The 14368-nt window shown below is 39.5% G+C and overlaps 1 protein-coding gene and 1 long non-coding RNA gene across 2 annotated transcripts in view; one reads left to right on the top strand and one right to left on the bottom strand.

The window, feature by feature from the left end:
• Positions 1 to 12684, top strand: part of prkci (protein kinase C, iota) — a 140462-nt gene extending 127778 nt beyond the window's left edge. Inside the window, exons 18-19 of the mRNA XM_073041654.1 lie at positions 2025 to 2140; positions 4288 to 12684. Coding sequence (XP_072897755.1) covers positions 2025 to 2140; positions 4288 to 4375 — 204 coding nt within the window. The 3' untranslated portion in view covers positions 4376 to 12684. The remainder of the gene's footprint in view (positions 1 to 2024; positions 2141 to 4287) is intronic.
• Positions 1 to 14368, bottom strand: part of LOC140725770 (uncharacterized) — a 106291-nt gene that overhangs the window by 41586 nt on the left and 50337 nt on the right. The gene's annotated exons all lie outside the window — the stretch shown is intronic.

Here is a 14368-nt window from a genome sequence, read left to right as displayed (position 1 = left end):
TAATATCAGTACAAGCAGTGGATCCTGGTCCTCTGAAATGTATGCTGCAAGGGAGATCAGCTACTCACTCGTCAGAAATAGAGCTAATTTGGTAACTGTATTACCAGATGGTCTATTGTTTGTAGGTTACAACTCTTTAAATGATCAAGCAGGCATAAAACCATAAGGCATAGGAGCAGAATTGGGGCATTTGGCCCATTGAGTCAGTTCCACCAGCATGACTGATTTATCATCTCAACCAACTCTTCTGCCTTCTCTCCCTAACTTTTAATGCCCTGACTAATCAAGAATTTATCAACCTCAGTTTTAAATATACCCAATGATTTGGATAAGGTAACGAAAACAGATGAGTTCCTATTTCTGCCATCCTTTTAAATGGTGAATTTCAGGCCCTTTTACTGTTGGGAGTTAAAAGCTTTCCCTATTTCCCTCTAAACTCCCTGCCAATTAACCTATTTATCTGTCCCATTCATTGTAAATATGACCAATTTTTTAAATGTCCTTTCTGTGTTCCATGAATCTCATAATTTGCCACTCCCATTAAATCTCTCCTCGGCCTTTTCCCTAACTAATGTAGAATCAATCAAATGAACAACAAAATCAATGTGATGTCAGTAACTTCAATTTGACCATTTTTCCCCCCTTATCCCTTTGACTCTTTGATCCAGATTTTCACCGTCCCCTCACCTTTCAGTCACTTGATATTTGCTTTTCCTCTTTGTGCAACTGAGCCACCCACTGTGCCTGCACTCCCCACAGGAACATTAACCCCTACTGTTTTCGGTACAGTTTTTTTCACAAGAAATGTCCTACTGCTGGCAGAATGCAGGCAACTACATAATGTAGCAAAATGAAATTTAATTCTGGTGAGAATACACACGGTAGGCTTATTCTGAAAGTGAGAAGGCATGGGATCCAGCGAAGTTTGGCCAGGTGGATTCAGAATTGGCTTGCCTGCAGAAAGCAGAGGGTCGCGGTGGAGGGAGTACATGGGATTGGATGGTTGTGACTAGTGGTGTCCCACAAGGATCGGTTCTGGGACGTCTACTTTTCGTGATTTTTATTAACAACCTGAATGTGGGGGTAGAAGGGTGGGTTGGCAAGTTTGCAGACGACACAAAGGTTGGTGGTGTTGTGGATATTGTTGAGGATTGTCAAAGATTGCAGAGAGACATTGATAGGATGCAGAAGTGAGCTGAGAAGTGGCAGATGGAGTTCAACCCGGAGAAGTGTGAGGTGGTACACTTTGGAAGGACAAACTCCAAGGCAGAGTACAAAGTAAATGGCAGGATACTTGGTAGTGTGGAGGAGCAGAGGGATCTGGGGATACATGTTCACAGATCCCTGAAAGTTGCCTCACAGGTAGATAGGGTAGTTAAGAAAGCTTATGGAGTGTTAGCTTTCATAAGTCGAGGGATAGAGTTTAAGAGTCGTGGGGTAATGATGCAGCTTTATAAAACTCTGGTTAGGCCACACTTGGAGTACTGTGTCCAGTTCTGGTCACCTCACTATAGGAAGGATGTGGAAGCATTGGAAAGGGTACAGAGGAGATTTACCAGGATGCTGCCTGGTTTAGAGAGTATGCATTATGATCAGAGATTAAGGGAGCTAGGGCTTTACTCCCTGGAGAGAAGGAGGATGAGAGGAGACATGATAGAGGTATACAAGATATTAAGAGGAATAGATAGAGTGGACAGTAATGCCTCTTCCCCAGGGCACCACTGCTCAGTACAAGAGGACATAGCTTTAAGGTAAGGGGAGGGAAGTTCATGGGGAATATTAGAGGAAGGTTTTTTACTCAGAGTGGTTGGTGCATGGAATGCACTGCCTGAGTCAGTGGTGGAGGCAGATACACTAGTGAAATTTAAGAGACTACTAGACAGATATATGAATTTAAGGTGGAAGGTTATATCGGGGGGCAGGGTTTAAGGGTTGGCACACCATTGTGGGCCGAAGGGCCTGTACTGTGCTGTTTTGTTCTTAATTCTGGTGAGAATTAAACCATTTTATTGCTGCCTCTCTAGATGGAACAAAGACAGATCATTCCACCTTTCAAGCCACACATCTCTGGTGAATATGGACTTGACAACTTTGACTCACAGTTTACGAATGAACCAGTCCAGCTCACTCCAGATGATGAGTAAGTAGCAATCATACTCACTCAGTTTTCCTTGTTCTCTATAATAATCAAATAGATTACATTTCTCTGCAAAAGTTTTGGGCACATATATATAGCTAGGGTGCCAAAGATGTGCCAGTACTATAGACTGCTGCTGCAAAAAAAGATTTCATGACATATGTCTGTGATGATAAATAGGATTATGATATGGGTCTCTATTGTGGACTGACAGTGGAGAACCTTGGTCGGGAAAAGGAGAAGGGAGTGGGAGGCACCAGAGAGACATTCTGTAATGGTCAATATTTGGAATCAAATGACCTTGCTGGGTGTGTGTTTGTACCCATGCCACACACCACATCCCCCACCCCTAGCACTACTTCTCTGCCACCTCTCCCACCGCCCCCCCCAAAACCCAGGTGGCACTCCACCCTCCTCATTCCCAACATCCTTTGCCTGATCCCTGCCAGATCTACAGACTTGTTCTCCACTCCATGTTGACAAATACTGTACTGTGCAAATGTCTTGGGCACCCTGGCTGTGTGTGTATATATGCACACACACACTTCTTGTTTTTTCACAGTACTTGGATTGATGAGTGTTCAATTGAATTCAGCCCAACCCCAAGTTAGAAACTCAGCTGAAGTTGCTATACCTTTATCAGGATAAATTATTCGTGCTTTTAGTACTCCAATTGGCATCGGTTTGTATTCTAATTACAAGTATGCTGCAAAGGAAGTGGGGAGACTTTGAGCAGCTGTTACACTGGCACTTTCTCAAATGGCACTTCAACCAGAAACATTTGCATGGTTCTGAACTAGATTTGTTCTACAGAAGATAGTGAATTTAACATTGGGTTAAATCAAAATTTAGCCAGTATTGTTTGATTAAAATCTGTGTCAAGAGGAAGTTTATTCTGTCTGTCGTGCTCTTTCCAACAGGTGTCCAGTTTTTTCTGTACCTCAAATGCAAGCCATTCTGCAGATGTTAGATATCCTGAGTAATATGCACAAAATGCTAGAGAAATTCAGCAGGTCACGTAGCATCGATGGAAAGGAATTAACAGTCCTGCCATTTAATAAGAGCTGGGAGGGTATCAACCTGAAATGTTAACTGGTTATTCCTTTCCATAGATGCTACCTGGCCTGCTGAGTGTATCCAGTATTTTTGGTGTATAGTCCTGTACCTTTCCTGTTCCCAGTAGCTATGTAAAATGTTCCATTTTATATGTGCATCCACTTCTATTTTAATACTGAGCTGACTTAAGAATGCACTCTCTAACGATGCTTTACTGATCAAGTTCTATCAAACTGCAACTCCTGCCGCAGTATAATTTTGAACAGAAATTTTTGTTCCAAGGTGAACAATCCCAGTTTAATCCCTGCACAGGACTTTTTTTAATTGCCCATTGTACATTGGACAAGGAAGCAATGAAAAGTATCTTAAGCCTATGCTTAGATTTTAAAAATAAAGATTTTAAGCCACCTATTACAATTTGTCAATGATGTTACATTTGAAAATGCTTACCACCAGACTCTGACAATTTTTATCCCGCTGTTAATCAAGCTCTTGAACAGACCTCTTGTGTGCTAAAGATGAATTGTGCTTGGGGAATCCAGTAGTATTGCCCTGCTTCCAGCGCCAACACAGCATGCCCACAGCTTACTGCCTCTAACCCGTATGTCTTTGGATTGTGAGAGGAAACTGGAGTACCCAGAGGACCCAAGTTGTGGGCAAAACCCTTATAGACTGTGGCGGGAATTGAACCCCGATCTTCTGATTGCTTTGGCAGTAAAGCATTGCACTAACCACTACTGTGCCATGCCACCTAATTTATAACCAATGAGCCTGCTGCCAGATAATCTACTAATCCTCCATCAGATTGTCTAACAATCTACTGAGGCAATTGTCCATAAAAGGTTGTAGTGCTGTGAAAATGGTTTCTCAGCAGATCATTTGCTGTAAACGGTATCCTAAACCTTACAGATAACAATTAAATGCAATAACTACCAGACTTGCAGGAAGAAGAGGTTTGTCCTCACAACCTAGATTGGGTTCATGATGATTTGATCTCTCAGTTGTGAAATTGACAGAAAACTTAATTCCACTGTGTAGTGCATGAACACAAAAATATGGTTCCTGGATTTCTGATCTTCCTTTTCTTTTCATAGTGATGCTGTCAAGAAAATTGACCAGTCAGAATTTGAAGGCTTCGAATACATCAATCCCCTCCTGATGTCAGCTGAAGAGTGTGTCTGAGTTGCTGACGTCTGTGCATTCTGGCCAGTGCCTCCAACCTTGCATGTGGAAGAGCTGAAAACAACAAATGCCTTGCTTTAACAGCCAAAACCTTTCCCCTCTGCAGCTGATGGTTTGTGAATTCTCATCCGAACCCTTGTCCAAAAACTAGGGATGAGTACCTCTTTTTCTCCCAACATAGCCATAAGCTGTAGAATAATTGTCCGAGAGCTCGTCCTCTGCAATTGGGAGTCAACCTTTCTCTTCCCCATTATTCCCAGTTGACTCTAAATCAGTGGACAGAATAATTTGTGTGGGGAGAGCAAATGATACCTTTTAGCTGTGAACGTGTGTTGTAAACCATTGCTGGGGACACCTGTATGGAAAGTTCACTTTTATCTTTCTGGTGTTAAACAAAACCTTACAGGCTTGTCGTAAAGGTCTTGCTTGCTCTCTTCCAAACCCCCCCCCCGCCAACACCTCCACCTGCCTATTGTCAGTGGTATTGCTCAGGGAGATGGCAGCTGTGGCTTTGACTAAAATGCTTCTGCTGGTACAGCATTGCTCTTATTTACTGGTGGGAAAATTATGTCTGACGTTAGGAGGAGGAAAGCATTTTAGAGCATTCTTCTGCCTTCTGGCATGATGCCAGCAGGCTGTGTACAGAAATAGATTTCCACCAATTGGGTCGGTCAATTTATTTAGTCAATTGTTAGATGTTAAGTTATCACATTTTTGGGGGGCACAGATTAACAGTACAAAAGAAAAAGTGCACAAACATACTGTGACTATACGTGTCTGTACTGCTGTGAAAGGTGTCTTTTTTCATTTGAATATAAAATTGTATTCTGTACCATAGTGTGTTGATTGAGATTTTCAATCCTGCCACTATAGTCCACTGAAACCAAGCCTTTTGGATTATGTGCTGGCTAAGAAACAGTGAAATTTGGGGAATGATATTGTCACATGGTTCTGCTTTACATAGAGATGACTCACTTCCTGTTTGTAGCATCTACAGATAATATCACAAGCCCAAAACACTGCTTTTCTGGAAGCTGCTATTCTGTTTGCTCACACGCAAGTGAAAGATGCATGCTTTCCTCCCTTGGTGAAGGGTTAAATCCACATTTTAATATATATGTAAATGCAAGTAAATTATTCACCCACAGTTTACACTGTACAACATTTGAGTTCTTGTATCCTCTTCATATTCAGCTGGTTTATGCTATTGTAGAATCACTAACTACAGACATGAGGTCCCGAGCAAAGATTCTGATAATTAGCCATTAAAAGTCTTCACAATTTAACTTTACACATAGAGAAAGGAATTGCTCATCTCATATAAATTTTTTTTACATTTGGTAAATTCCGATTTCAGTTAAAGATGTGTCCTATTAATTTTTTTCATCTTTATTCCATTACTTGATTCAACAGCTAATTGAACAGAGTTAGCATGTTGCAGCAAACTGCTGCTCTTTCCTTCCTCCAGCCATATTTCCATTTCCAGACCCCTCCCCCATCATTATTACTTTATTGTGGGCATCTGAGTTTGATTTTATAAATTCTGAGAGATTTGTTTCAAAAAATTAAATCCTGGTCATCATCTCTTCAGAATTGAAGTATTTCTCAAATTCTATATTGTGGTGTTTTGTATTTAACTACTTAATCTTCAAATTGCAAGTGTGATATTAAGTTCTTGCTTGCATACCTTCTGAAGGAGAACATCCCTCAAAAGTGAGCAAAATGGAGGCCCTGTAGCTCTGGTTGGTCTGCTTTAAAACTGTGGCTTTTCATTTGGCCAGAGTGAGATGCTAGTTGCAGACACCTGAATGGCTGTACCCAGTTTATAATGATGAACCTAGTTAAATGCAATTTCTTTTGTCTAGTATTCAGGAAATATGAACAACATTTCAGGCATTGAATTCCACTGTTCCATCCTGGTACATCAAAATGTAATTTAAACAAAGAGTGCCATTACTGATAACTAGATGTATTCTAGGATGTTGGGATTGCAATTTGTACTTTCCATTTTTGTAATAAACTGAACCATTTCATTGAAGGTCTGAGAAGAAAGCTGCTTTTAGTGCTCAATAATCCAGTCCATGACATTTCCATTACTTTAAATGTGCCCAGCTGCTTAAGGTGAGCTGAGAACGAATTTGAACCATAATTCTGTATTGTTATTGTTCAACAAACAAGGAGGCCCTTTTAATCTTGGTTTAATCTTTAATCTTGCCCTTTGTTGTGGGCACTAGTAAACCTACGTGCTACAGAAATTGGCTGGATTTGGGACATGTCAAAGCAATTGTCTAGCATGGTATGGTGTTGTGCAGTATGAGAATGTTAAGAATTTCTTAACTGTCTTTCCTTTTCCCCAACATTGTTCAAGGTAATAACTCTTACTAGAGAAGGAAATCTTTCATTTAGACCCCTATTGTAGATCAGTGTTGAAGGTCAGTTATTGCCAAGACAAAAGCAAGTACACTTGCACAGTGAATTTGGTATGGTCTCTAATGTTCATTTGTCCTGGATGCTTATAACTTAGCTTCTTATCCATCTAGGTCAGTATTTGACCTTCCAGAATATTCACTATCAATTGAGCAATTTATGGTATCAAAAAGGTTACTAGCTCTGAATACTGTGGCCAGCATGGAAAGAAACAGACACTGCAGTGCACATTTGGAGTATTCCTGAGTGTTAAGTATATCGTAAATTTGATTGTGTACAGCTGTCAAAAGTTCATGTGAGTTTGCTTGTTTAGAAATATAATGATCTTTTGGAAACTTCAAAAATAGTATACAGTTAAAAATGGAACACTGATATTAAAAATTTAACTGCTCCCTCATGTTTTTTCTTGCTTTTCCCCTCAGATGGGATTGATGAGTTGAGGTGAAAATTCAGTGCTGTCATATGTTTGGAAAAATTGAAGCTGATTATAGCTTATATACTACTATTCATAGATTACTAAAATAGAGGATCCTGTGACACATTACAGGTTATTCAAAGTGTTTAATAACCACTGCATAATCCTTTCCAAAGGACAAATATTCCCTTTACTATCTAGCTTGAGCAGTGATTTAAGAAATTCATAAGCCTGTGATTGAGGAAACATTTTTTTTATAACCTAAAGCACAGCACCACAATGTAAACTTTAATTGTCCATGCACTTGCATTAGGAAGCAACAACTAGACAAGTATTTGGTTATACCAAGCTTTTAGCTTAACTTTATCCCTACTCTGTCCCTCTTCTTCATTCATGTCCCTTTAGCACTGGAAAGTGTTTGATACCATCATTTGGTATTGCTGTTCCTCTGGTTCAGAAGGTTGTGTTTCATGTCTTGCTCCAGAGACTTAACAGGTTGTGTTTTGTACTTGTCTGTTGTGGAGGGGGGATGTTGTGCTGCTGGAAATTGTACCTTTGGGAGGAAGCATTTAATCCAGTGACAGCAAGAAGTATCCTGGCCAGTGTTTGGAACCAGCCTGGACTGTAAAAAAAAATCATCAGAGAAACAGAAGCCTTCCTATTATTGTCATTGCTATCTCAGGTATTGGTACACACTCACTTAACAGGCTGGTGATATGCATATTCTGGTTTCACTGATCTGCTGTATATCCAGTACAAACCTCTGTTAACAGCATCTCATTACCAGCTAAACTCTTTAAATGGGACTAGCCCTAAACCTCTCCTAATGTTTGAACATTTAAATGTAATATTAATAAAACTTGGAATCAAAAACTTGACAGCTTAATTCTTGTTATGGATGTGGTAAGTATCTAAAGAAGAAAGGGTTTAATATACGTTGAGTTTTATAAATTGACTGTTGCAACACTATCAGACACAGATGCAAGGATCCAGAGCAAAGACTAGATGAGATTAGTGGGCAGGCAGCATTTCTGGAGGGTAAGGGATAGTTGATGTTTCAGGTTAACTATCTGTCTACCGCCACAGATGCTGCCTGACCCACCAGTGCAGGAGTTGCTCCAGCAGTCTGTCCTTTGTGCTTTGGGACTTCTGGTTTGTACTCTTCCCCATCTCTGCTATGCTCATGCCTCCATTAAAAATTATTTGGTTCATCTAACCGGTTTACTTTTTAATGATCACTAGGGTTAATAGGTTTTCAGTTGCATGAAAATACTTGTTCTGTGTTTTGTCTTTTTTAGGTAACTGCTGCTAGCCACTTATTTTTATCAACAAGTGGAATTTAACTGAGCACTGTAATTATTAGGACGTGCTAGCATTAAGTTGATTGGAAATCTGTCAGAGGATTAAAAACAAGTTTCCCAAAGTATAAACAGGTGGTGAATGAGTTTGGAGTCTCATTACTGTTTTTTGTGTAGTATATTATTAGGGTGATTTCCCTTTTGCTGCTTTGGTTAACGTTATTTAAAACTAATGTTTAAATCCTATTACTGCATGCAACTATCAGTGTAACATCTAGCGTCCCAAGTTTTTATCAAGCTGAATAAGATCCCAGTGTTTTAATTCTGCCCCACTGACAAGCATTTCCATTTGTTCTGTCTCTTGTTTATTTCCTACTGAGTTTCCTTTCACTGTGTCCTCTTTTATCTGGGGGTCTGTGACTGACCACTTAATTAGGATGGATGGGCATGGATTTTAGGGACCCCCTGTATGATCCACTGTTGTATAGATCCATTGAACCAGAGGGCTAAGAACCATCGAGCCTGTCTTCTTGCATAGCTAGGGTTTACTGTGTTATTTTTTTGAGAGAAATTGAGTATTTTGCCATCCTCAGTTTTAATATCCATGAATGTACAGAGCTCAGTAATCCTCGGTGTCATTAAAATATTTAAAGGATAATAAATAAATGATGTCTTCACTTTAGGTTTGCCTATTCAATAGATGTACTCAGTCTTGTAATCCCTGTGTGCGGTAGCTTCATGGATATGGTGGTTTTGCAGCACAGTCTTGATGTAAAGTTGGATGGGTAGTCAAAGTAAAGTACACTTGAAATTTAAAGTTGGGACAGTGCATTTGTCAAATGTGATGTTCTCTGTTTGGTGGGTGATGGACAAAACTGTGGGTTTTGTACAGTATTGTATGCTTGGTTGATAACTGCACCTTCTAAAAACTAGGGAGGAAAGCAGGGGAATATATTTCTGCTCATTTGTAATCCACTGCTTTCAGAATTGGGGATGAAGTCCCTAGAAAATCTGGTTCTTGTGTCCATCTGGAAAGAGAACCTGCACATAACCCAAAAAACATGGACATAGTTGCTAGAGAACTGTTGAGTCTGGTAATCTGGTGCACTGCAGTAGAGGGTATAAAAATCTGGGATCTATCCAAAACATTGTTAGCAGATTAGAGATGAATTGTGAATGTTAATCCCTTACAGTTTTTGATCCATTTGAGCCTGGGACTGGTCAGCATATTTGCTTGTGTTCAGCATAAACAACATGAGTGAACACTAATTTGAAGTGCACCTACTCCAAATTTTAGTCTTCTAGTGATCCATCAATTACAATTGGGGCTTGTATTGGCATTGAATTAATTGGCAACCAGTGATGGTTTACAGAAACGTTCCCTTCCCCAGGAAAGCTTGGCACCTTTGCATTTCTCTCCCAGCATCTAATTTTACTTGGAAGCGTTGAATTTGATAAACAAGCCAAAATAATTCAGAGTGAAAGCTATTCCTGATGATGTGGCTTTTAAAAAAAAAAAATTCTATTATTTATCCTCCACTGAAACATTAAATCCAGATTATTTCAAATAAAGCTTAATGTCTGCATTTCACGTAAGACTATTTGCATTGATGGACTAGGTAGCCTTAGTGTTATTGTAGGAGGTTTCTCAAGGTAATGGAGAGTTACTGGGAGAGCTGAGATTCGGATGATTCTTCATTTATTCAGTATGCATATGCCAAAATGTGGGTGCTCACTTGTTTTTAGTATAGCTTAAAGGAACAGTTGTATTGTTTTTATTTCCTGTTTTTCTCAGTTGGTCAAGTGGGGTGTGATTGAAATCTGCCTGTATATTAGGTGGCTATAATTTATATAAGTCTCACATTTTACCGTCAAGAATTGAGCATCCTAAGGCTTTGTCTGGAGAGGATCCAACTGGAAAGTGATAGTGCAATGGTCATAGCCTGCTGCGTGTTAATTTTAATTCTAACAATATTCTGATGGGGGGGCAAAGTATTTGGAACTTGGAGTCTACCTGAAGTTAATCCAAATTTGCCATTACTTTCTGTAATTGTGTAAGTGACTGGTCTGCGTGTCACTGCAACTACTTGTGACAACAGATATCGGACACTGGGATTTTTAAAAAAAACTGAAACTGCTACTTACAGTTAAATACAGTGCTAGTATATGAAATCAAGCCATGCAGGCAGGCTGACAAGTCTGATCCTGTGTTCACAAGACTTTGCAAGGCTCTAATACTCTAAATGCAAACTGAACTTCATTCATTCCTTTGCTGCAATCTGAGTATAAGGTTATTCCTGTGCTGTGTCCTTCTGTGAAATAGCACAGCTTAGGCAACGGAGAATAAATTTAGCATGTTCGTAGTTGGTGGGGTTCTGCAATCAAATGCCCAGGGAGGTTAATGCCAGTATCTGCACTTGGTCCTCAGTCAGAGATCTTGCACTTGTCTGCCTCGTGTTCAGCAGGAAACTGTTTTGGTATCTTTACTCTTATGTGACATTTTAACATTAACCAGATTTAAGGATCATGGGGATTTGTTGGCATCAAGCAGAGTTGAAATTTTTCATATCATGCAAACAATTAAAAATGGTTAATGTTCATCCCCCTGCACATTATCAATTTGAATTTCTTGTATTAGTGAGAATTTGTGATTTATTCATGATATCTGCTTATTAAAATGTATCATTGGCTGGCCACACATGGAGTAGTTCAGCTACCACCTAAGTTATAACTCCAATATGTCAAAGTGGTGCACACATTCGCAAGATCATTTTAACTCATATTTGCACAATGCCTGACATTTCTTATGGCTATTGTTGTGTATATATTCTTTGATTTTGCTAGTACCAGCCTCCAACAATATTGAATCTCACAGATCAATCTTTAACATAAGCAGATCAAGTAAAAGATAACTGCAGTTTCTAAATCTTGTGGACTAAGAACATCCCTATACATCTATAATCACTTTGCTACTGGTACTTGGTTGTAAGCAGTTGTGTTCCAAGAAGTCTGCTGTTACATTTAGGCTGTAGTAATTTGTCTCCCACAGAAGGCTTTCCTTCAAGCTATCATCAGGTATCTACTTTTCAAAAGATGTAATAGAAGGTTCCCACCTCGGTTACCAGCGCAGCTCTTGGAAATTCATATTTCACAATGGCTTGGTAAAGATAGTACCAATGAATGCCCACCTAAGACATAAGCTTTTGGTCTCATCATCCCCTCATTGAGGGTGGGGGTGGGGAGTCGATGTGGACTTGAGGAAAATATACTGTTAGAAATTGCATTTTAGCTTTAAGTTGGAGATGCATCTTTCAGCTGCCAACGTGATTTTGTATAAAGGAGAAAACCTCAACATATCAGGATGGAAGCTTTTGTGGGGGATTGTAGTAATGTGTGACTATGTGACAGTAGATGTACACATTCAAAGATCAAGTTTTCCTGCAAATCAGAACTATGTCATGTGTAGTTCAGAACTTAACCTGCCATATTGTAAATATACTTTGGTGTTCTCTAAATGGTCGTTACTTAAGTGTCATTTTTTCTCTCTCTATGTATTCCTCTTCTCAGCTGTCCTAATAAAGCACAAGTGAGTGTTGAAGGTTTGTTTCAAAGGAAGCATTCATAGCTGCATGTCTTTCATAAATTGTGGTGTTTTTGTATGTATGAAGCAGAAAGGGGTGCTCTTACTGAGAAAAGATTGATGGGGCAGTACTACTGTAAATATTTTCCATTAGATGCCATTATCTTTGTTATATTTGTCCGATTAGGATGAACCTTGTAGTACATCCAAATGATTTGCATACATCAGTTTGCTCTTTACATTTGTGAGTTATGAACAACAAAGCTGGAGATGGGTGTTGCACATATTCTTACAATTTTCTGGGATTTTGTTTTTACATTGAAACATAAAGTTCAGATTTTTATTTTAAATATTTGAAGTAAGGAACACCCCACAATATATTTCTCTTTTGTGCTTTAAATACTGTTAATTGGTTTAAAGATATTTTTGAAACCACTATGTTTTGATGTCTGAAATTGGTACAAATTGTCTTGCACATTGATGTGTGTGCTGCAGACATTAACACTAAATGCCAAAAGACTTCTACTTGCGGTCCTCAAACCGGGAGAATGTTCAATGGTTTTTTAAAAATAAAAATTGATGAAAGGTACTGTGTCAGAACAGTGTGATGATTTCTTATCAAACCTTTCTAAGTGAATTCTTCAACTTTTTCCATCAATCACCTTCTTCACTTTTCTCTTGCCCATGGTCATTGAGATCATAGATTCAGAATATGTTGTCAAAAGTAGTTGAAGCAGTTCAAGGAAGTTCATTTACTTGTCTGGGATCTTGAATGCTGTGCCACTGTTATATCCCTGAGATGTTAAGGGTCTTTACTGGCACCAACTGTCCCAGTTGGGAGCATGTAGACTTAAATACTGTGCCAGAACCATTTAACCTACCATTGGTAGGTTTTTGTAGGAGGAAAACAAGAGCATCCAGAGGAAACCTGCACGGTCATAGGTAGAATGTACAAAGTCTTTATGGACAGCAGCAGGAAGTGAGCCAGTGTCTCTGGTATGACCATATAGCAATTACAGCACGGAAACAGGCCATCTCGGCCCTTCTAGTCGGTGCCAAACGCTTACTCTCACCTAGTCCCACCTACCTGCACTCAGCAAATAACCCTCCATTCCTTTCCTGTCCATATACTTATCCAATTTTTTTAAGTGACAAAATCAAACCTGCCTCTACCAATGCTCTACTGTAAAGCATTGTGCTAACCACTTAGCCACCCTACCGCCTTGGTATGTTTAATTATCCTTTTCCTCTTTTAACATGGTGGTTATGGTACAACAGAGTGGCTGACCAAGGACAGCAGATTGCTGCAGCCCTCAACTTGTACTTTGGCTAGATTCAAGATTGTTTAATGTCATTTCCAGTACACAAGTGTAAAGGAGAATGAAATAATTGTTACTCCAGATCCGATGCAGCACAAAAAACTACCATAAGATAAAAACACAACAATAATAATAGTAACACAATTAGTATAAATACATAAGATAACTTGTATACATTGATTGTATGTCCATAAAGTGACGCTAGGCACAGGAGTGTCTGTACATCAGTGACTGACAGGAAATGGTGGTTAGGAGGGTGATGGAGTGGGTTAGTGGGTGGAGGTGTTGATCAGCCTTACTGTTTGAGGAATGTAACTGTTTTTGAGTCTGGTGCTCCTGGTGTGAAAACTGTAATTTCCTCCCTGATGGGAGTGGGACAAAAAGGCAATGAACAGGGTGGGTGCAATTTTTCAGCATCTTTCTGTATATGTGCTTGATGGAGGCTAGGCTGGTGCCGGTGATGCATTGGGCAGTTTTGACCACCCATTGTAGAGTCTTCCTGTCTGCGGCAGTTCAGTTTCTGTATCAAACAGTGATGCAGCTTGTTATGATGCTCTCTACTGCTCATCTGTGGAATGATGTGTGTAAAGATGTGCATGGTCCAGCTCTCTTCAGCCGCCTCAAAATATTAGAAGTGCTGTTGAGCTTTTCTGATTGTGTTGAATGTGTTCTGGTACCATGAAAGGTTGTGTGAGACATGCACTCCCAGGAGTTTCCACTGCTGTGTCACCAGTGTAAGTTGGGGTGTAGGTGGTGTGAGTTCTTCTGGTCGATAATCATCTTTGACAAGTCAGACAGCTGGCTATCATCCCCTGAAGGATATGAGATACGTTGAGACCAATTATCTGATTTTACTGTCTTTGACACCAATATCAATATGCAAAATCTAATTGCACAGATGTTTGTCAAAAGTTAATTAAGTGAAACATTTGTGGAAGTATAATATTTCTTAGC

The sequence above is a fragment of the Hemitrygon akajei genome, chromosome 3 (assembly GCF_048418815.1).
Source record: "Hemitrygon akajei chromosome 3, sHemAka1.3, whole genome shotgun sequence".
NCBI lineage: Eukaryota > Metazoa > Chordata > Chondrichthyes > Myliobatiformes > Dasyatidae > Hemitrygon > Hemitrygon akajei.
The sequence above is the reverse complement of the archived record's forward strand: the minus strand, read 5'-3'. Positions and strand labels throughout refer to the sequence as shown.